This window comes from Parambassis ranga, chromosome 8 (assembly GCF_900634625.1).
Source record: "Parambassis ranga chromosome 8, fParRan2.1, whole genome shotgun sequence".
In the NCBI taxonomy this organism is placed as follows: domain Eukaryota; kingdom Metazoa; phylum Chordata; class Actinopteri; family Ambassidae; genus Parambassis; species Parambassis ranga.
In genome coordinates, this window is record NC_041029.1 from 18,242,465 (window position 1) to 18,267,249 (window position 24,785).

The 24,785-nt window shown below is 42.9% G+C and overlaps 1 protein-coding gene across 1 annotated transcript in view; it reads right to left on the reverse strand.

The window, feature by feature from the left end:
• LOC114440494 (extracellular serine/threonine protein kinase FAM20C-like) overlaps window positions 1-15,532 on the reverse strand; it is a 31,109-nt gene extending 15,577 nt beyond the window's left edge. Inside the window, exons 1-3 of the mRNA XM_028412964.1 lie at window positions 14,206-15,532; window positions 13,499-13,683; window positions 10,572-10,650 (exon numbers count right to left, since the gene is read on the reverse strand). Coding sequence (XP_028268765.1) covers window positions 10,572-10,650; window positions 13,499-13,683; window positions 14,206-14,759 — 818 coding nt within the window. The 5' untranslated portion in view covers window positions 14,760-15,532. The remainder of the gene's footprint in view (window positions 1-10,571; window positions 10,651-13,498; window positions 13,684-14,205) is intronic.
• Window positions 15,533-24,785: the final 9,253 nt, after the last annotated feature.

The following is a 24,785-nucleotide window of genomic DNA, read 5'->3' on the forward strand; positions in this document are numbered from 1 at the left end:
TGTGTATAATGTATATTTTCTATGATCCTTTTTGATTCATCTCCTCCTTCCTTCTTTCTCATCTCTCTATACCTGGACAGCCTGGAGTAGACTGGTCCCCACTTGTGTAATGGAATTGAACTGAAGCACAGACACAAACACTCCTGCACACAGCAGCAGAGCAAACTTGGCAGCTGTTTATTTTTGACTATCTCTGAAGACTTTAATCTATAACAGTCCAGAAGCTTGAAAGCCTTGGAACCATTTCCCTTAATTAGTCCAACGTGAGGCTTGTTAAAATGCAATATTCCAGCAGTGCATGACTGATGATGACCGCATAGCATTTGATTTTTTTTTTAGCTCCCTAATGAACATGTTTATTAATTACCTGAGATGCTTTGGGGGTACTTGCAACAACCTGTTCTTCTCAGTGCCAAACGTTACAAGCTCCAGCACTTCATCCATCACTGCATTCAGCTCGGAGCGGGGAACAGCTCCGTTTTACTGGGCTGTCAGTTATTTTTAATGCCGCTTTTCTTCACCATCCCAAAATAGATTGTGCACCACGGAGTGAAACCTAACTACATAAAACTCAAAACTTTGATACTTCTACCAAAGAAAGCAATCATAATAGTCCATCCAGAAAGCTATTTTGTGGGCGAGGTCCTCAAATCGAGGCAAGAGTGGTCGTGCTTTTTTTTTTCCCACAGCTGAACTTTTCTATTTGGACCTGTCAACAGTCTTGTTGTGCTTGGCGGTTTGTGGTCAGATGCTGTTTCCTAAATAGAAACCATCTATCAGAGGCTAAGTGGTGGCTGAGAGATGTCATTGTGGTCATGAGTGGGTGACGGCGGCAAAGGAGGAAGTGGTGAAAGGACTGGAAAAACACTTCCAAGGGTTGCATTTATACTTGTTGTGTATGAGCTAAGTGGGAGGGGACAGTCCAGTGCGCTTAAGGATAAATAGAGTTAATTTGTATGTTAAAGGCCTGAGGAGGATATATCAAACTAAAGCCAAGAACTCACTGTGTGTTCAGCTAGACGTCGCTCTGCAGATATGTTACAGCACATTTCCACAGCACTTTGGATCACAATGCACTTACTATGCATCACTTTTGTAAAGTGACCTTTAATAGAACTGCAGAAAGTCCCCCAATGCATCTTATAATGATGTATGGCTGCGGCATTAATTGGACCTCCTTGTGTATATAGTGTATAACAGAGGCACAGTAATATACGAGCATCCTCCAGGATAGCGTAATCCAGTGCACCAACAGCCATACAGCCTGAGAATGGTAGTGAAGACAGAATGTCAGCTGCTCCACCCATTCGCTTCAGAATGTCTCAACAATTTAGATTTAGACAGCGACTGCATGGAAAATTGTGCATTAGCCTCCTGAGGTTTAGTTGTGTTATTATCAGAGTGAGATTTTAAGATTTTAAGTAAAGTTTGTTAGAAATATTTAACAGAATTCAACCCCAAACCCACAAATTCCAACAGATTCTAAGCATGTAAAACTGCTAAATGATGCTGTTGTCACTGAAAAGGTGAACCTACAATTCACCTAACATTAAAAATGGGAACAGAGTTACAAGACTGTAGGACAACACACACATTTCAGTCTGTGCTTTTGTGTACATCAAAGCTTTTAGTACTTTTGTGAACTATCTTCCCAGCAGAGAGTCTCTCTGCACCTCCAGCACAGAGACTCCTCTGTTTGCATCACTGCTGCCCAGAGCTACAAAAAGGAGGGTAGCACAGTGGGAAGGGGAGGTGTGACCCAGGCAAACCCCTGGATCAGGTTCCTGCCTCCCCAGCCCGGTGATACCAGACCTGGCCATGGCAACCCCTCCCACATCCTGCCCTGACAATGGGCAAAGCCAGGGAGATCCCGACTCCCCTCCCCTGCTTTAATTGGTAGACAATGATTGCATTCTCCTCCCCCTCTCCTGGCCTCTGTCAGGGGGACAGGGGAGTCGCACACAGCCTAATTGCCACCTTGCATGGGACAGGCTTAGACAAGCACAGGCCTGGCCCACAATGGGTGTATTAACCTCTGTGCATGCTATCACAAAAGGCCCAAGTTACAGCGCTACAATGCTCTCTCTCTTTCACTCTGTCGAAGAACTGTTGTTTCATTCATGCAGCTTGAGGAGACATTCAGGTGGACTGTGATAGATCTACCTGGGAAAGGTCGTTATCTAATGACAGCGCTCGGTTGTAAGGGGTGGCGCAGTGCGTGTGGTCCCATTGTTAAAGGCCAAGACTTGATTTAGTGAAGTCAGAATGAAGCATGTGTGCTTTGTCATTTTCAGACAGCTGTAATAGGAAAAGAATAGTCCTCTTTTACTCTAAGCCTGAACAATTATCCCCATTACAACTTGTCAGAGAGACCAGAAATTAAAAATATCAAGACAATTAGCAAGATTTTATGTCACACAGTTGTTGCCAAGATAAATTGCTATAATCCAGAAAATCACAATCTACTTAATCACAGATTGCAGATCCACCAAAGCATTTAGTTGGCAATCAGCCTGTGATGAGCTCCCTCAATCAAATCCAACGTTCTTGCATTCTAATTTAAGATAACCAACCTGGGAAATGTGCAGCTATTTCTGCCCAAAGTATAATAAACATCCTCATTATACGACAGTACCTGGCCCGCTGTTCTTGCTTCATGAGAAGGAAGGCTTATTTGGGATGTCTAGAATTCACCTCCTGGAGGGAAATGAACTTTCAGCATTCCAGACAAATGTGGCAACGACATTCCTAGTGGGAAGCTCAGGAATTCCCCCAACCAGTATTTTAGACTATAATGACACGATACGATGGCTGAGCAGCATAACCATGCAAAGCAGTGAGAAGGGCAGGGTCAGGAGCCACGGCAAGCATGCACGACTGCCAGAATATGGTGCACTTTGATGTAGTGTAGCACAGAGGAGCACACGTGCACCGGTCCAACCCACAGGAATGGACGCATATGCATGAAACTTACAGTTAGGTCTGCAATTCAAATATCAGGACTAAACCTCTTGATTTCAAGAACAGTTTATGAGCTATCAATCAGACCATCATCCTTTTAGCCAGGGGCATGTGGTTTGAGGATGATTGTTGAAAACATGTTTTGACATTTCCAAACCACAGGCGCTCTGATGCACTTTACATGATGCAGCAAGTCACAAAAGAATCTACCATATCATAAAGTTCTCTTGAAGTTAGCAACAGCGTAAATCATCATCACACCTACAATGCAGTAGTGTATTGACAGGTTGTGGATGAGACGACTGTTAGACACCTATTTCCAAGACCAGGAAGTCTCAGTATAAAACTGTTAAATAGTATATTTTACCCACCAGAACAGCTCTGTACCAGCTACCACTGCTCAGAAAAACAAGTAGTAGCAGCGTGATGGATGACAGGGTTAAGTCATGATTGTAATCTTGTGTGCTTGTGTGAGATCGCGGACACATCTTCTGCAAGTGTTATCCAAAAATAAACTGGAACCATTCAGCTACACTGTAGGTGTACCAACACGTGTTAAACAGGGACATGAGAAAGAAAAATATCAGAAAGTACTGAGCAGCAGCTCTGAAGAGGCCAAAGACAGGCTGAAGATTACCTGGTGTCAAAATGAAATCAACGTTACCTCTCATCCGAAAGGCTTTCTCTGTAAAGTCAAGCAAGTCCCTTCTTTTCATATACATAGATATATACAGTACATATATATATAGATATACTCTGACCTGGATGACTGAGAACATTCACAGACACGCTAAGGTTTAGTGCCACCTCAGTGAATCAAATAAACAAGTCCAAAAATGAGCATTGAAGGAAGGATGAGGCAGAAAGGAGGACAGCTAGAGAGAAGAAGGAAGAGAGCGATGGCAATAAAAAGAAAAAAAACACCACTTCCTGAAGAGTAAAACATTCATGAGTCTTCATGTGAAGTGTGTGTGTGTGTGTGTGTGTGCGAGAGAATGTGATGGAGGTTTTAAGGCTTGAGAGTCTAAAATAAGACAGTCCTCTGTGTTTCAGTGTACTGCAGAGTGCACCTGTCAAAAAAAAAAAAGTTTGAGATTTGAAATGACATACAGGCAAGTTCAGTGACAGATGCTACTGTGACGACCTCTTGAGTCAAGAATAGACTGCGAACACAGACACAGACAAACTAGACAGTGACAGAGCGAGAAAGAGGAAGTTCGTCAGAAAATGGAAGAGAAACGAGTCGATGGCAATTATGACTTGAATGACAAAAAAATGACAACCAAAGCTGTCACAGCACTAAAATACACACCTTATTTCCTATTCAATAATAAGCAGATCACACATAAATGACTGACACTTCAATTAGCGGTGAATATCTGCCGTTGTTAAGACATCCCTTAGCTAAACTCACACGGTGTGTGTCTGTGTGTGTTAATGACTATGCAGATGTGACAAACCACTGACTGCAGCTGGTTTCATGACTGTTAAAGCACAGCACTAATTAACTGGCTCATCTCACAGCCTACAAGAGGTCAATGCATCACATCGCCCACACACACACACAGCTATAAACAGAGCTGTGTGCAAAATTGGGAATTTCATGAAGAGGCTTCAGATGCATGGATGCCTCAAAGACTGAATATAAATCAGAGAGCAAGTGAAGACAAAAAAAGAGAAATATATTGGAGACTTACTGACTTTACAACAGTATTAGCCTAAAGCTGGACCACACAAAAGCCTTTCATAGAACAAATAAAGCAGAAAGAAAGAGGAGAGGGGATAAAGGGGGAGCACTGAGGAGGGGGTGGGGGTGCGAGTAAGATGAGCAATGCTCAGCCACATTAGAACAGCTTAGAAACCAAATTAATCTTAAAGACCTACAGAGGGAGTGCTCAGCAGTGCTCAGAGCCTGTAGAAGAGCTGCTGGGCCTGGCCCTCTTAGGCTGCCTGGCTACGACTACAAAGTTGCATGAGAAACAGATGTTATGCACTCCTGACACTGTGTGTGTGTGTGTGTGTGTGTGTGTGTGTGTGTGTGTGTGTGTGAGAGAGAGATGGAGACAATAAAATACAGAAGAGAGAGAGACAGAGGGGGGAAAACACATCAGATAATGTTTGATCGCAGATGTTATCTTTCCTTTGTGTGTGTGTGAGTCTCAGACATGAATCCAGCTCCAAGGCTCCATTTGATAGTAAAACATCTATATAGTCTCGTAAAAGTAATAAGAACTTGACACCATGCGCCTTAAAAAGTGTGTAAATTCGTTTGTTTTTCGCGTGTCATGTTCGCATCAGTGTGGACTGGAGATACGTTCATCAGGAGTAAATAGAGCCAGGTGGTAGTGGGTCCTAATGGGTCCGATGTAAAAGGTGCTTATGATACCGGGAATGTAAATTACAGGATTATAATTAGAGTATCTGTGTGTAGTATGTCATGGTAGCTTAGGAAAAACTGTTGTTACAGCTTATCATATGGCTAATAATACTCTATAGCTAAGGTTGTTAATATGAATGTATTTCAATGGAATAGTGTGCTGCTATGTATAAATGGATCATGTCCGATTTATTCACATTCATCCCTTGTATCATCCTCTAGAGCTAGAGCAGTGAGGTTTAATCACTAGTGAACACTGTTGACTATTTTTATAGTTGCACAACAATACCGAGGAAAAGTAGTGACTACCAAACCAACAAGAATGTCAACACACGCTAACTGTAAGTTAATTGGGAAATGTTGTACGACACTGTTAGGCAACAGTTTCTGTTCCTCTGTCTACAGCCATCAAACACAATGTAAACAGACAGACAGAGATTCTCTGTATACATACACTCACTCGTCACTTGAAATTTGTAGCCTCCTCTATCTCCGTGTTCTCATGAAGAATCCACACCTGCTCTCTGCAGATTGTCATTGATTTCAACAGCCAGGTCAGACAAATTGCTGCTGCTGCTGCTCTTTCCCCTGGCAGCCAAGGCAGCGCAGCAGGGGCTGGCTGCTAAATAAACCTGAGGACTCTCTCTCTCTGCCAAGCACCATTCAATCAAAAAGGCTGATGAAGCCACAAAGTCATGCAGCCAAAGTTTACATAACCTATCAGCGAGTGAAAAGATAGATGTGACAACTCAGCTGAAGCTTTTCATTATATGCAAGATCGAGGGTAGAATCATCACAGAGAACTTCATCATGGACTAGATGAGGAGGATGTAAATGTGAAAAGATTTGACGTTTCATCACATTTAAAGTCTCTTTATGTGCTCCAAGGCTTTTTGACTTGTCACAGTGGAAATCATTAGGGGAGTGTTAAATGGTGAGTGGTCGGGTAGTGAATGAGCTAGTTTTCTATTGTGCGTGCAGGCAGAGTGTGGGCTTGCCGTCATCACTTTCTGTGTAATATACCCACATTTCTGAGTGAGTCGCTACAGCTGCTGCTTGGTTCAATGCTCGCAGATTTTCTAGTACCAGCCATGGGTGATGGAGGGTGCATGAACTCCCTAACCCCCACAGAGACCTTTTTTTGCATCCTGTGTGTGTGTGTCACAGCTGTGCGAACAGCTGTCTATAGTAACATGCTTCATCTGTGCATCCAAAGATGAGCTCAGACGGCACCTCTAAAAAGTGTGTCCAACTTACCAGCTGCCAACAGCATTCTTGCAGCACCCACAGGAACTCTTTAGGAAAACGGTTAAACCTTAGGGTGGTTCAGCTGCATATTGTGAGGACATTATCTGTTTCTGTCTCTTTGGATTCCATCAGGTTTTTATTCATGATGGCTGCTTGGTCTATACAGATGTTTCGCTTGCTACTAGTGGCATTTAAATTGTTCTTTTTGTACTGCAATGAGGAAATACATGTTGGCAGTGGGTGAGCTCTACATCACTTCTGTTCCACAAGTCATCAAAGACACTTTATGAACAGCCCTTCAACTCAGTTCATGTAAATCAATAATAAAACCATGAATCTCTCATGATCAGATCAATGGCCGGGGCAGGAAGAGGTTTTCTCCAGAGGACAATCCTAATAGAATCTTCCATGTACAGATGGAGGAAGATCCATGGAAAAGTATCAGTTATATTCCAACTGCAGGGGCACAGTAGCCACGACGAGGCCTCCAATGGAGTTGTGGTTATGAAACAGATGATAAATATAAAACTGCCTCTTGGGTGCTTTACTAGTGCTAAGAGCTCTAGCTTGTCAAAACTGATTCAGGTCATGTAGATGAGGACATATCCAGATTCCCTATGGTGCTAGAGGATGGGCGAGTGCGCCCTATATACAACTGTTATAGCATTTGTGTTTACGCGTTATGAACCCTTACTATAACAGCTCTCGGCAGGACTAGGGCATCTACATATGAAACACAGACAATCAATGTCATTTCTGCTGTTCTTGCGGTGCAATAAACCATTTTGAACCAGTACACTATCAACACAATCAAAGAGAGGGGGTGGAAACAGGCTTGTCAAACAGCATGTGATGTGTTTATTGAATTCTTTTTTTTTGCATATCTGAGGCTTCAACCCTCCACCTGACAAATCCATTTAGTCTGACATGAACATTACGGCTCTGAATCCAAAGCACAACCAGGTTCTTGGCAGGAGATAGAGAAGGATGGGCACAGGGGTTTGTGAGCCAGACAGACACGGAGGTGTGGCATGGAAGGACTTCACTCTGCCTGTAACCTGGCTCCAGCTGGAAGACCCAGTTCCTTGACAGGTTGGCAGTGCTAATTCTCCCCAGCCCTCTGGACTACTGCTACTTCTCATGTGTCTTCCAATATCAGGACACTCTCTGCTGCTGCTGCTGCTTTCCTGTCCTTTCTCCACAGCTTCTGACATTTAGTTTGTTTAGGTTGCATTATTTTTTGTTTCTCGAAAGGAAAAGGTATTCCCATATGATCCACTGTGAGTCTGCATAGATGGACGTCTTAAAAAATGATTGACAAGATCACAGCTAAGGATATTTTTAGACAATATGTTTAATAACTCTCGAGTGGGATCATAAATAACTGGCTAGCATAACAATCAGACATCACTTGTATGCAAACGGAAACCAAGCTTCAGCTTCAGGGGCTGCAAAATGAAAAACAGCAGTTCCCTAAAATGCCACTGGAGGCTTGTTCCAAAAGTGAGTCAATCTCAATAGACCTCCATGTTAAAATTAATTAAGTGTTGCCAAGATAATGATGGCCAGAGCTTCTAAACTACGTGTGAGGTCACAGTCTGTGTGAAAACAAGCTGTAGAAGTGCAGAAGAACTAAATCAGCATCTTCTAGCCGATTGTACTCACCCTTTAAATCACCAAACTCAATCATGAAGTTAGTCAGACAGATAAAAAAAAAGCTTTGAACATTTTCCCAGAGTTTTACAGAGGAAAAAAACACATCTTGTGGAGGTGTCTGGCAAGCTGTCAGCTCGTGCAATCTCGGCCCGGTTCTGTGTCGAGATTTGCATTCGGCTCAAAGGAGGCCTGGGACATCAAAGCATCTCTGAAGCACCACTTGATGCTGCGCAATGGGACAGGTGAAGAAAAAAACAATGCAGGGACACTCTGAACTACAGTGCCCAGAATGCACCGCGGCTCCTAAAATAAACATCAATCCTGAGACAGAAACAGCTCTAAGCCTCCTGATGTGCTCTAACAAAAGGTTATTTTTCTACATTATGTGTCTGAAAGAACTTTGATATTTTTGCGTTTCCGCTCCGAGGACTTTTGTTTAAGATTTGTTAACACTAGAGACAGATGATGGTGACAGTCAGCGAGATGCTCCAATAAAATTCGACAGGCTAAATAAAGAGCTGCAGGAAACTGTAGCATATGATTCACAAAGTGACATGTAATTACTGCCAAAACAATTTCTGACAGCAACTGAGAAAACTTCAGTAGAATTCATTCATCATTCATGCATTCTTTAACATTTGAAACTTTCATTGACTGTTTTATATCCATCTTCTATTAACCTGTTTATCCCACAGTGCAGGGTCACAGGGAGCTGGAGCCTATCCCAGCTAGCTTTGGGTGAGAGGCGGGGTACACCCTGGACGGGTCCGTTTTATATCCATAGAATTTCAATTTTATATCAATTTTGCTAAAAATTTTTTGAATATATTCTAGGAGGACATTTTGAATAGAAACAACCTTGATTCCTAAGGGCACTCATTAGTACTCTAATGCCCTGTATAGCTGCCGATGACCCTCTGCAGTCTGCTTGAAACACTGGCCTGAGTCCGAACTACGTCTCAAAGTGCACCCCCCCCTTTTTTTTTTTCTGTCCAATCCTGCCATCGAACATTCACTCCTACATACAGCTCATGCCTGGGCACATAGTGTCCGCTTGCTCATGATGCCTAGAAGCAGCTCCACAGACAGACACGTACAAACCCAGGGTAATCTCAGTTCTTGTCAGTTATGACTATCATGATGATGGCTGCCGGGTGTTGTTGTTGACTTTAGAGGTTTGCGTGTATGAAAGCTACAATTGATGCTCAGTTTTGGACCATGTTCTTTCAGGCTCATTTTGTAAACAATGCCTGATGTCCTCAAATTCTGCCACTGATTGACTTTGTGACCAAGTTAGGACAAGGACAGTCTAAAACATGTGTATCACTTCGGGCATCCAGTTTCAGCCGGATGCTGCATTTGCAGTACTGTGAGGTTGGCTTGTACGGTGAAGAGCTTTGTAAAGATGAAACACAGAAACATCAAACTGCACCAGTGCAGGTTGTTAAGTTATGCCACCACGAGCTTCCACAAGCTTTAGTCATCAATTAGCACAGAAAGTACACACACTTGGACCGGCCCTCCCTTTCCCTTTCAGAATCTAATACTCTCCATTGGGGACCTCTTGTAGGAAACCAGTCCACATTTCATAGAAATCAAACCGCGCTCCTGAGCAATTATTTCTCATCGCAGCCCATTTGGCCTGGACACTGTTTATCTGCGTTGGTGTGGGAATTAATCGGACAAAACAGTTGAGAAGGAGGGTATTTCTTTTTCAAGTGCAATACCCCTTTGCCAGCATATATGCCTCCCTAAAGACGTCCTGACGATGGCTCAATGCTCATTTTAATTAACACATAAGCCTGTTGATGTTAATTAAAAAGGAGACAGACAATTCCCCGAAAAAGAAAAAAGATCACACAGAGGGGAAAGAGATGAGCGTATATGAACACACAGAAAGATGCAGCGCGGTGCTTGGCACTTATTCACAGGAGACTCAATGTGTTCCTCTTGAAACATAATGTATTACAATTGGGTGCATCAAGCCGAGTGGATCAAACTGTTTTTTGATGTTTTTGTGATGAAAATGTAGATGCTTAAATCTGAGAAATGTACTTAAAGCAGAAGAACATCTATTTGATGTTTTGAAGGTGGAGTAAGCCATGTTTGAGAAACACAGCCTCCTCCCTTCACTGCTCCTTCATCTATGGATGTGTGTTGCCATGGCAATGACCCAAACAACGTACAAGTGTCCCACTTATACAAGACTGCAACTACAGCAAAACAATTGTTATCCTCACAGCTGTTTTCAAGAGTGTAGCCAAAAGTATATGGAATAAGAATATATATAAATATATATTATCATGCAGTCGGATCCCGTGTTACTTACTTCATTGGCTTGAACAGCGCTTGTCCATAGTTTTGGAACGTCATGATCAGCTTCAGCTGGGTGCCTCCTGATTTCATGGCTGGGAAGCAAACAAGTTGATGTTAGATCCAGTTTTTAAGCACAAACACATGAACACAAACACATGGACACAAACACACGAACACAGCTGACACGTTGGGCCAATTTAGAAAAATGCAATTTTGCTCCACTGCATAATAGAACCATCTCATCCGCTGACCAATTTACCAGACAGTGTACAATCAAAACCTGATTGTTGTGGTTTGGAGCTGGGTGTGACCGAGCACAAAACATAGCGTAAAAAGCATCTGCTGACAGTGATGGGTGTTTTTGCATTAGAGCAGGAAGTAAACAGTTTGAATGAAGCAGAGTGTGTGTTCATCTTTAGGCCAACGCATGCTGTCCAATAACGCATGTTTTCATTCATGTGCAACAACAACAAACCTGACTCTGACCAGATGTGTTTCTGTGACCCTCTGTGGATTTGCACACATTGTCAGCGAGCCCATTAGACTCTCCGCAGCCACTTCCCTTCTCACTCCCACAAGCTGACCCCTCGTACGCGGGGAGAGGAGCCAGGGCATGTGTCTCTGACTATCAGCCATGTCCGTGGTGTCTCCCACAGGGTGATGTAGACTCACTCTGAGCTTCCTGCCTTCCTCCAATTTAAACAAAGGGACCGCCAGGCCTGTCTAAATGCCTTGTGTTTCTGTCACAATGGACAGGCTTTTGGGGGATTTGCCCATTTATTACAGCGCATTAACTTGAGCATATTACACAACACAGCACTTCTGCCTAACCCCAATATCATTATAAGCCCCCTGTAGTGGACCCACTGACTGAGTGGATTGCTGGCTGAGTAGTTGGCTTCACTCTACCCCCTGCACCCAGCTTGCCTTTTGTCTTTATGGATTTTCTTGTTGTTTGTATATGTCATACTTGTATTCCCATTCCCTCTGTTATGCTCTGTCTCTTTCAGTTCATCTTACTCAGAGCTGGCAAGTCTCCCTATTTAACCATGACTCATTTTCAAAAGCTTTTGGAGTTTACGTAGACTCTCGCTTACAACCTCAGGTCAGCGCCTTTTCTTTATGACAGACGAGAGAAATCAAAATCAAAAAATACACTGAGAGCATTAAGGCCTTCTGATGCAACAGATTTACTAATGCCAGGTCAAGTGGATAAAGCCCCCCCAGAGTAATCTTTAAACTTGGTGCAGCAGGCCTAAAACCTTTGAGAGATTGCAACCGACTGAACGATATTTTAATACTTTGACGTTGAACCCATAAGCCATGATTCTTGAAGATCTGACCTGCATTCACTCATCAGTGCCGGCCTTTATAAAATGTAGCTGCCGTGCTCACACGCAATCACACATGATTTGACACAAGACATTCTCCCATCTGTCCCAGTCACTGTGCCAACATATGTGTTTGTGTTGTTCCAACCATCTAACTCACTCTGTTTCTGCAAGAGACCAAAAACAAAATCAATGTCTCCATCTTTTTTTTTCTACACCTTTCCCCTCCTGTTCGCTGTTGTTTCAGAAAACTCCGGGCCTCACCCGCCAACTATCACAATCCCCTCCCAAGCTGTGATGATAAATCCATCCTGCTCTCACCTGTCTCTACCTCGCGGTACTCTGCGTATGATTTATGAGTTAAGCTGAAGACTCAACAAAAGGCCACAGCCTGCCTCAACGGAGAGAGACAGACACAGAGAGAGAAAACGCTGAAGAGGGAAAGTCTCAGGCCTGTCTCGGTTTTGTCATTTTAGAGACAGATAAGTAGTAAGTGAGAGCTCTAATTACGGGGCAGACACACACACTGCAGACAGTGTTTTTCGTCGGTATGTCTAGTCCCAGACTGGAGAATAAATTGTTTATGAACTGTAAGGAGAGGCGACAAAAACATACACAAAAATGGAGGCTAAGAGGTAAAATGACTGTGAGCTGCCTATGAGCGATGGGGCACTAACAACAACAGACAGTAGGATCTCTTGACCACACACTGCTGCTGACGAACATCCTGTGTACATCATACTGGTACCATTGCAATCTATTCCTGTACACTAAAGAGGAAGTTCTATTTCAAAACACAGTTTGGACATATAATAATGCAACGCAATACAAACAAGTCACAGCATTTTTCGCCATGACACTGTTTTTTTTTTGTTGGTGTGATAGTTCTAAAAGCAGCAACATCAGTGTGACGTGTCAGTGTGTTGAAGTGAGTGTGAACAGTCCAGATTGCAGTTTATGATGAAAGCAATGTTTAGACATTCAGTTGTCATCGTCAACTCTTTTAATTTCATAAACACAGTCCACGTTTCCATTTAAATATCACAATGGGACAGATGAAGCACAGGCGCTGCCTCCACACTGGGATTTAAATCACACCACTGAATGAGTTGCTACAGAAACAGATGATATGATTATTAATGATTAAGTAATTATGCAAACAAATATGCTGTCACATCCACATTATTGCACAAATATAGATAGTTAGGATCTATATCAAAGCTCCAGAGGGAAAAGATGGCCAGGAACAGATTTATAAACTTGTACACATAAGCAGAAATGCAGATAAAAGGACCAGGTGTGTGTGTGTGTGTGTGTGAGATTGTGGTCTTTTATCATACACCGCCTCATTATACTACACACAGATGAACAATCGTTATGTGACTCATGGTACACCAGATTCACACAGCTCACATTAACCACCCTTGAACATTATTTTTGAAAGAATAGAAAACAAAATGAACTCTTGTTTGTTGATTTTGGAGATTCTTTCACTACTCTCCTTTCTCTCTCTCACACACACACACACACACACACACACACACACACACACACACACACACACACACACACACACACACACACACACATCTCTCTCTGACTGACTCACCCACGCTGGTGATCCTCTGTGTGACCAGGTCCTTCAGTAGAGCATCCAGCACAGGGTTGTGTCTGGAGTACAGCTCGTAGCGGTTGATCCCGATGTGGAAGCGCAGCCAGTTAGGGTAAGATTCTGCCGTCACCTCGGTGGTTGGAGAGAACTCATCCTCATCTTCGTTTCCTTCCTCATTGTGCCTGGATTGGAATAGGAAAATACCAATTATTAGTACCAGTTGATGTTGAAGGACTACAAGGAAACTGCAGCTTTGTGACAAGGGATAATCCAGGGACAATGAAAAACAAATCCAACAGGATGATAAATCATAAGTTGCTTGCACAAAGGGATAAGATAGGATGACAACAACAGAGATGGGTGCAGCAGATGGATGTGAGGACAGCACACATGAGAGATAGATAGATAGATAGATAGATAGATAGATATATAGATAGATAGATAGATAGATAGATAGATAGATAGATAGATTGATTGATTGATTGATTGATTGATTGATTACAAAAACAAATATAAATCAGAATCAGAAATTACTTTATTTATCCCCGAGGGGAAATTCTTGTTATCTTGTTATAAAAGAGCAAGGAACAAAACCCTCTACTTTTTGGTGGATGGACAGTTCTTACTGCTGACAGTTTACATCCCTCTGCCTGTTCACTGTCCCACTTACAGACCCTGAAATGAATTCATTCTCCTCAGCTTACCATGCCTGGTTCCCTGTTGCTCTGGGATAAAACCTGATGTCAGTGTTGACGTTAAACAGCGTGTCATCGTCCGTTAAGGGAGGAAGGTCAACCTTGTATAAGGGATGCTCAAACAGAGCGGACAGTCTGGAGACACCGTGAGCAGACACAGTCCGACCCCCGCTCGCATCTCCGATGAGCGGCTTGTGGTCCTCCCTCGCCTTCCCTCCAGAAAGTCCCGTCCGCCTGAAGGACTCCGCTCTGTCCCCGGCGGCTGTGATCTTTTCCAGTGAATGCGATGTGAGGTTGGAGCTCGGCTCGTTGCTGAAATCCTGGAGGATTCTCAGCGTGTGCTTGTTAGGCCAGCCCGCTTCAGCCGCCGACCTGGCGCGCTGCTTCCCCCAGCCCTGCGCCTCCCCAGCCGGGTGGTGAGCGCACTGACAGCCGCCGTCGGCGCTGTCCGCTCCCGCCGCCCGCTTCTCTAGTTTTGGTAGCAAGTCTATCATGATGTGCATGGTGCAGGCAACCAGGAACACCATCAGGATCAGCACTCTGAATTTACGAAACAATATCATCTTTATGTATATATGTTTTTACGTCTTTACGCAGAGAAGGCTAAGCTTTAGGCGCAGCGCACCTCACGGCACCGACACTGATGTCCAACAGTGTTTTGCGTTAAAAAGGCAGCGGCAGTAGTTTGGAAATGTCCTAAAATCATTGCACACATACGATGAGCGTCAGCCTAGGTTACAAATCTCCATGACATGTGCGATCTGTTCACAGCAGTCCAAACCCTCCATCCACAGACAGGTGCACGGACCGACACATTGTGAAAACTGGACCGTTCACGTCCGAAGCGCTCCTCATTCAGCGCATTGTTGGACAGGAGACAGTCTCCTGGGGACGCAGAACTAATATCTTTCAGAACAGGAGGGAGAGGTCTGCTGTTAGAAGCATCGACGGTCTTTCTCAGAGCCGCTTCCTTGTGTCGCTGCCAGCGCGCAGTGACATGTCAGATGTGTCATATCTGTTCTGGGGAAAAGTAAGCAGAGACATGGATGGAGCTGGTCCGCTGACAGACAGCCTCCCGGGCGCATGTAGAATCAAAAAAGAGAGAAATCCGTGTGAATAACAGGTGAGCCGCTGCCAAACGCTCGGATGCTGCTCGGTGGAGTCAGACTGGCTGGCAGGTGCGGGGATCCTGGTTGTGATCTGTGCTGCTCCACACTGCCTTGTCTTCCTTCCAAGTGTTCATCCAGGGTGGGTGTGTTAAATATTATGATCGAAGCCCTCTGAGCCCAGCCTCGGTGGCGTCATGAGGAAGAGATTGGCTGCGTCTGCACATACAAGTTGCAGCACTAGTGACATGAAAGGAGAGCTCCGGGCTGGAGCCCCCTTTAAGGCTGCAGTGCTCCTGTGCGCAGCTAGAGGGCGTCAGCACAGCTAGAAACACGGTGCTGCCACTACAATTGATCGTATTCCAAGACAATGGCTATGTAGGCAACAGTGTCCCCACTGTACGCCTGCTGTTAAAGTGCACATTGATCTGTGGTGGTCAAAATGGGCTCAGTGGGCCCTGAAGGAGGCGTGAGGATGAGCCAAGGGGTCACTTCCAAAACGGGCTAATATGATACTCAACAAAGAAAATATTTTTCTCAGTTTTTCTCTCAGAAGTCTGAAAGTCTTTTTTTTAATTGCATGTTTAATATTAGATTATTATTATTTATTAATATATTTATTCATTGTATTCATAGGCTGGGTTATAGGGTTATTAAAAAATAGCTATGCTATATTTTCCATTTTTGAGCTGATTCACTGTACAATTGTAATATATATATATATATATTGTAATATTGTAATTACATAACAAATTATATATACAAATTTGCTTCGCTCTAATCAAGCATGTAGTCAGTCACTGTAGCTCTGTTTTGGACCCAATTTAATAAAGTTTAGACAGCTGCAAATACAAATACTGCACAGACTCTTTCCAAAACTGTAAAACCTATATTTACATTAAATAGAGGAAGCATGAGACAGCTGCACTTGTGAATAATTGATCTGTATAATGTCCAACCGTCAGACAAGTGCATGTGATTAGTATCGACCTGTTTATCGCTCATGCATGTGTCGGCTTTGATATACTATGCATTGGACATACATGCTGTCTTTACCTGCCTCTTGCATACTGGGTTTGTCTGAGCTTGTTTGTGCAGGATGGCTGCAGGGAATACTGTGTGTACTGTATGTATATGAGACATGCAGTGGAATGAAAACATTTAGAGCCTCAGAGTTTGGTCTTGATTTTGAGTGATCTAATTCTGTGATGTAGATTTAAACACGCATGTAGATGAAAACACTCGACAACTCTGCTGCAGACAGAAACAGATTTGTATCATTGATTAAAGTTGTCACCGGGCTGCCTGGTTCTCTGTTTGCTGTGTGTGCATGTGTGTGTGAAACACACCTTTTAAACTTAAGGGGGACCAAATATTTGCAGCGTTTAATGTCTCTGGCACCTACAGCGTGTGCTGGACTAGGTTTCTCTGTGCATTCGCAGGATTAAATGAATAACATTCTGAGTGCCACGTAGTTTGTTGAAGTTGCCAAACGAAGGCTTTTGACTGCCAGAGAGAAAAATAAACAAAGCAGACATGATACACTGTGCGGCATGATAAAACCAGAAATGCTTTTTATCTCCGTCGGATTGAACAAAGTAATAAAATGAACAAATTCTACAAATTTCTTTGGCTTGTGCGTGCATGTTGTGCAAAGCTCACCAAGTGGGCCCGATTGGAAGAGCTTCATTTGGCTTTCTACCCGTCCTCCTCCCAGAGGTACTGAGTTGGAGTTCATGCCACTACCAGATTTGTGCATCTAAATAAAACAGGATCTTAAAACTAACAAGCAAACAAATTGTTCTCCCAAAGGCGGACCTGCTGTCCCAATTCATCTCGCACACCAAACAAAACAAATTGGCACGCGCACACACGCTAGAATCCACTGAATCTAAAATTAGGAGGAGATTCAGATTGCATGGCATGTTCCCTTAACAGCATTATGGAGCTGTAGTAACAAGAAGGAAACAAAAACAAGGTCATATTTGTTGGAGACACAGAAAGACAGAAAAATGCTTTGTCCAATTATTTGATTTTAATAGATGAGAAAGATTCAAAGGAACGATTTGGATTGTTGTTTTTCCTGCTGGTCAGTTTTTACAGTCTTGACTCATTGACTTAACATAGTTGGAATATTTCCTGAACATCCTTCATCGCACGTTCTCTGGATCTTTCCAGAGAACTTTCTTTCTGCACAGAAAGAATGTGGTCACCTTTGACCCAAAGAAGAAAAATTGACTTAAGATGGAGAAATGTTGCTAGTAGCTGGTCCTGTTCCATTTTGATTAGCCTTGAATAAAGAATTTATTATCTTATGTTTAAAAGGAGGGTATAAAGGGAATTGGAGGGGAAACAATGTGTCAAAGGATAAAAAAAATCAATGTGTACTCTGGATTCTGATCTGGTTTGGCCTGTTGGAATCCACCGAGGAATATTTTGTGTCTGTGTGTGTGTGTGTGTGTGTGTGTGTGTGTGTGTGTGTGTGTGTGTGTGTGTGTGTGTGTGTGTGTGTGTGTGTGTGTGTGTGTGTGTGTGTGTCTGAATGTTTGACCTGAGGGCTCGTCTGTTCCTCAGGTTGGCAGCAGACTCTGCAAAGTTCAGCTTGAGCTCCCAGACCTCACAAACGTCAGAGCAGTCTGCACAAATCAGGGTTATATAATAACTCAGATTGATAACTTCAGCAGCAGATCAAAGCAAAACACACTTTGGATCCAATTAGTCAGGTACTGACAACAATGAAATCTTTATGGGTTTTTTTTATCACAGGCTTCTGTAAAAAGACATAAGCTCAGGCAGTTTTATTAGCCTGGTGATTCGGTAACAGTTGATGGATGAATGACTGTACAAATGTCAAAAGTATAGGAGTTATAATTGGAGAATAATGTGACCAAGTAATAGCAATAAAGTGTTTTGACAAATGGCATGTCAATGGGTGCTGCTGGCAGGGTGAAAGAAAAGAAGATGTGGCTGATTGAGTGTGAACTAGTGACAGAAACAGAGAAAATGAGCGTGAGGGCGGCGCTGAGTAATGACACATTTATTCACTTGACTGAGAACAAGCTGCAAATGGACTTCTTTGGGGACATATAAGAGGCACGGTGTGAAAAAGGCTCCATGACTTCCTGTGGATGTCGGTATATCAGGCTGAAAAGACATTCAGGAGGTATTGTTTATTATAGTGCATGTGTGTTTTACATTATACATTATTACGTTTTTCAGATAAATTACTGCACTATAGTGTTGAATGTAATAGTCACACTTCTTTTGTTATGTGCTATATTAATTGTAATATGAAGCACATGCGCCGTATTAGTCTTTTATTCGGACCCTCAGTCAGAATAATGAGGCTGCTGCTGCCACGCACAGTGCTGCAGTGGTCCTGCTGTGATTATCTCTTTATTTCTCGGAGCTATGGGCTTTTACATTTCAGGACAGTAGTGTGCGACCTTCAGTTTAAAGTACAGGAAGGCTGTATGTTTTGTGTGATTTGGTGGATGTATGGACAGCTTTTCCAAAGAGAAATGACAGCTACAGCCCATCAGAGGCGACTCGTCTGTCCATCATGCACTGACACCTTGTTGTTATCCAAGGTTCCACTTCATACCCCTATCAAAGGCCACATGATAGAATCCTGTTTTAGTTTATGTTACTCTGCAACTATCAATAATCCAAAAACATCCATCACATCCGTTTGGACCACAGCTGAACAGACAACAGTGTAAATTCGAGTGATAGATTGATGAGTTTGTGATGGGCATGTTGGGCTTAGCCCTGTTGGCTATCCAAATGTTGGAGAGGTAGATGATGTAACAGGACATAAGCGAGGTTCACAGAGCACACTTGTGTTTACACACCGAGTGGGAACGATACCACACATTTGGACTCTGGCTAAAAGGCCCAAAAATAATGTGTGAAAACCTGAAGCCTGTGATGTGATGTGGACTAACATGCATACATGTACGGGCTCAGATTGTTTTGCATTTGTTCTCTTTTGTTGCGCTGGGGTCAGATTGAATCTTGTGTGGGTCTTCAGGTGTCTGTGGATTGATGTATTCTTTTGTGAAAGCCATCTCTCGCTCTCTAGCCTGTGCCCTCAATTAAGCAGTAAAAAAAACGAATGATGAACACAAGGTGAACATTTTATTCAGCTTACAGGTTATTATGCTTATCACAGAAACAGTCTGCGAGTCACTGTCGCCGCTCCAGCTTCATAATGCATATTGCGAAAATAAAAATAACATTCATGAAAATCACATTCTGTAGCATAGAAGGTTAAATTAACACCTTGTTCAACGCTGTGGCAACCTCAGAGAAAGACGACAGGCCTGTGACCACTCACTGTAGCAAAACATAGTCTTACATTCCAGCAAAGCTATTGGTAAGCTCTGTTGCAGTGGTAATATGCTGTCATATTAGCTCTCTGCATGTCAGACTGTGATGCCTCACAGGGAGATCAGGGGCTGAATCTCCTCCAGCAGGGCTGAAGCTGGATCACTGCTCAACCAAACAAAAGTAATGCGCATGAGTGAATAATGATGATATTGTTAGCGGGGTGTCACTTCCTATAATACATGTTTTGTATTTTGCTTTTAGCTTGCCATACAACAGTCTTAGCTAGACTAGAGTAAAATGATGAATTGCTCTCAATGATCAATCAGCAAATTGATGCCGAATCAATGCCCATGTGGGATAAGGGTAATTAATGGATCAGTGTACAGTGTGCAGATTCGATATTGTGAGCATTGTCTAATCAAAGGTCACCGAGGTCAGGTAAGGTGGCTAATTTCAAGGCACAGGACCACAAAGGCAGAAATGCTGCGGTGCTGTGTGTGTTTCCAGACCACACAGGGAGTCCACAGTCCAGAAGGCAAACAACAAAAACCCGTCATTTCTGCAAGTAATGAGGAGAAAGTGTCAGAAAATTTAAAGCCTACTATTAGCTTCAGCCATCAGTCTTTGACCATGATCATTCATAACCAACCACAGTGAGGGACTGAGGGCTGGACTCATCACCATGCAGGTGGCATAGACATTTGTTATGGATGGGAGACTTTTGCCTTCTGTTTAATGCCGTTAGAGGGTGTTCAGAGTAGGGTTGGGCGCTATTAAGGTATACCAGCGGGGCACACAGGTAGCGACGGTATCATTTTTAATATTAATATTTAATCCACTTATATAAAAATAAGGATCAAATATTAAACACATTTTATTTGATGCCTTGTGTGGTTGAATCTTCAGTTTTACTTCAGTAGTACAATATATTTTAGTTTGAGAGAGAGAGAGGGAGAGAGACCCTACCCCTAACAGTGCTGCGCTTTAAAAGACGAGCCAGAGCTGAGATGGTGTTTAGTTTCTGAACGGTGTAGGCACAAGCCAACAGTTTGGTGCCGTCTGAGCCTACATTTATTTTCATCACGGCGCACGGCACGGTATTTACATATACCGGGGTAAAATGTGGAGGGCGTTTGACGGTATCAACATTTGGATACTGCCCAACCCTAGTTCAGAGGTGTGTTAACACAAACTATGAACTATATAAATATAAGCAAGTAGTTTTGCCAAAACAAATGAGTTGAAATGAAAGTGAAGGTGATGCTGATGATGTCTGATGATTGATCCAAGTCCCACAGAGGATGGAAAACCCTGCCTCCAACAACAAACTAACTTCAAGACCAAATTTGGTGTCCAAAGAAAGCATGTTGGTTTTAGAGTTAGAGGCAATTATGTGTGAAAATGTGTTCTGCTATAGTCAAAAGCTGCTGTGGTGACAAATGAAACTGTCACAATTTCCATTATTGATGATTAATTAGGATTCATTTGGGGGATCACAGACTTTCACAACAAAATCTACAACTACATCACAGGTCAGGTCTTGATAAAGTTCATTTTGATCTGGCAACATGACAATTATTGACCATAAATTACCGTAGCATTCTGACCAGTTTTAGCTATCTTGTTAAGGTATTAGCAGCTGACTGCAACAAATATCATCACAGAGTCTTAAATCAGTGGATGCAGTCAGTCTGATAACCCTCAGGCGATGCTCTGCCTCCTGTTAGGTTAAGATGACCTAGAAACAGGTTTACCTGCAGTGCCAGGTTGGCATGACATGCAGTGGGTCACCACAGCGAGTATGATGATGTGGCATCATCTCCCGCTGATTTAAGTGTACGTGCAGGATATGTCTACAACAGAGCAGCCATTGGCTCTCACTTCCTCCTCCTGGCTCTGGCTGATTTTACAGGCCGTTTGTTACACAAGAGTTTGGCATGACTCTAATCCTACTGCTGTGTCCCTCTTGGGCCACATCCTGTTACTGCTCTGCTCCCACTCGCTTGTTGACACATAGGTCATTGCAGGGCGTTGGCTTTGCGTCTAAAATTCAGACATAAAAAGACACGGCAGGCGCACGAATATAAGAAAATATACACAGAGCTCCGCTTGTCCAGTGAGCAACGGGCATTTCTGTTCTCATTACTGTGCCAGTGTGTGTGTGTGATGGTGCCTCTCCTGCTGGTGGGATGTGTTGTGTTTGGCCATGACTTTTCATCCTGGAAGCCCATAATTAGACAGCACCGGATGCTGCCAAGGAAGGATGAGGTTAAGGAGTGGGAGCGAGTGTGGCCTGTTTTGCTCTGTGGTTTTCACAATGAGGAGTGTTGGGCCTTAATTATAGGTGTGACACCCCCTCTGGACCCTGATGACACATTTCCTGTGATTAGAGGAAATGATCAGTATCGATTGTAAAGAGGGTAGGAAGAGTCATGTTTAATTGCATTAGAATAATTGCCTATTGATGGCTGAGGTGGGCCCCGTCCCTGATGATGATGAGGCTGCAGTGTGTCAGGTGTGGAAACTGTTTACACCGCAGAGAACACAAAGTTCTTTAACTCACTAAATTCCCAGCCAGTGTTGAGGAACCATGTTGCTGCACACACGTGTGGTCGCTTGCCTCTCTGTTAAGTGGAAGCACATGTCTACATTTTACACATTCACAGCAGCTGTCACACACTCTTCTTCTCAATACACCAACTTTCTTAAGGTTTTCCAAACCCAACCATTTAAGTACGATCAATACATTTCCTGGTGACCTTTTGGTCACTTGAGGTTGCAGTGGAGGGTTGGATCGGTTCATCGATCTATAACTTTTGTCTGGAGAAATCGTTATGTTACCTTATTCTATGTATGTGTTCTGCTGACTCTGCTGTTGTTCACAATATTCATCATCCCACTGAACACCTCTCGTCTTTGTTCTTAATAAGAGGAAAACAGAAAGGAATAGGAAGCTCTCATGGGAGATGTTACTAAAATATATAATCAGTTTATCAGAAATAATTGATTCTTAGAAACAGGGTTACAGTAACAGTGGAGGTTTCTTTTGTATGTTAATTATGCCATCAGCAGCACTCCGTGCTTCTTTCTGCTTGGCTTTCGCCTTCCTGCAGTTGTTTGGGTCCTCCTCTCTCAGTGGTTGTGATTTGAGCAAACCCAGACAGCCTTGATCTTCAGCCAGGGACAGCGGCTATGGGGCAGGCAAGGCCGCAGAAAGTTACCCTGCTCCTGGGTCATTGTGGTCTGGAAGCCGACATGGGATCGCTGAGTAAACAAGTGGTTTTACTCAGAGGGGGGCGGCTCAGGGCAGCCGAAACAAGGGTGTGTGTCTGCATGGGTATGTTTGTATGTGTCTGTGCCAAGTCTTAAAAATTTGGATGTACCCAACGCATGCTGTCTCCTGGAGCGTATTTTTTTTTAAACTTCATCAGCTTTACATGTCAACTACGGACAAATGTTTGTGTTTTATGTTGAGATGAAATATTCATTATCAGAGACAGCCTTCAGGCCTGATGGCTGCTGGGGTAGGAAGGCTGTTAAAGCTCATCAATATCATTTTTCAGCATTTCCACTGGCAGCCATTAGTGCAGCGTCAGAAGACATTAACGAATCAAACTCTGTTCTATGTATATTCATGCTTGTATTGTACAGTGGCAACAGTCAGAATGAGCATTGTATCACTAAATTAACATGCGATCCAAACAGACAGAATGATGTGGATGTAATCAGCTCAAGTGTGACACTGCCAACTTCAGCATTTACTATACGATTGATTATTTGCATAATGGGTCCTAAAACAAATGTAATCATGTCAAATTAAGTCAATCTGTTTGGTAAACAATCCTGACATGTGTCTTGTTTGTAAATGCAAATTTCACCCCATGATGTCTTCGTCATGTCATCAGGAAGTGGGGTTTGTGTTTCACCCGTGTGGTGCAACATGAAAAAAGAAATAGAGAAATCATTTGAAGAAATGGACCCATAGGTGAACCTGTCAGCATAGGTTGGATTGTGTTGGATTTTACTGTAAATGCATCAGACAGAGGGCTTCAGTCCATCTCCCTTTTGGCCATATTGGTCTTCTGTACTGTAAATATCAGGGCCTGGCCGACTGTGTGACTTCCTCTGCGAGCCAAAACATCCCATGCCAGATTTTGCCCGGCTTATCGCTTGTCTTCATTAGATCATAGGTCTCATAGGACAATGGCAAAATGTTAAGCAAATGTGCATTCTCCTCCCAAGCTAATCCATCCATCTGCCTCCGCCAGCTCATGGCGCCGCTGTGGCAGTTCTTCCTGAACATGGGAGTTTCTCATTGACGGGAACAGATTGTTTGAATAGGTTATGATTGTACGCCTTTTCTGTCACACACCTAATATCAAATGCAACACAATTTATGGTTTATATGAACCATACTCTACTCGAGGTTGCTTCCTGTTTGAAGAGTCTTTTTGCCCTGAAAAATCTAACTAATTTATTACCTGATTATTTATTACCTGACTCAATGTCTCAACATGTCTCAATGTTTTTTCATTGTTTACATTTAATTTGCCTAGACTGCCAAGCAAGTAATTGGCCTTCTATTTCTCCTTTTCATGTTTTTCTACAAATGTTCTGCGTAATTGAACATGAGTTCTCTAATTATTTTATTGCAGTGGTTGTATAAATGTGTTTATATAATGAGCCCGACCTCACTGGGTCATGATTTCAGAACAGAAAAAACAGTTTTTAGCTTCTAGCTGTCTTGGCTTTTTAATGACGTGATGCCATGTAGTTTCATTATATTAAAGAAAATGCAGAAATCTGGATAAAGAGTGTTGCAAGCCACAAGGAGTGAAATAATTTTCGGTGAACCGTCCCTTTAAACACAGTACACAGTACTTAAATATGTTGCGTGTGCTGGTGTAATTGAAATGGTCAAAATATAATAGCAGCGAATGACGCTGTCATCCTGATGTAGTGTGTATAGGCTCTTTATAAAGTGTATAAATATCTTATACGTTACTGCACATGATACATATTTTATGTACAACATTGCAGAGTAATGCTGAGTATATCAAATTGGCTTCATGGGACATGCTGAGAGTGTGAAATGCCCTCCACCCACGGCCGCCCCTGTGCTTGTCCTACATGAACGCAGGCCTGAAATGC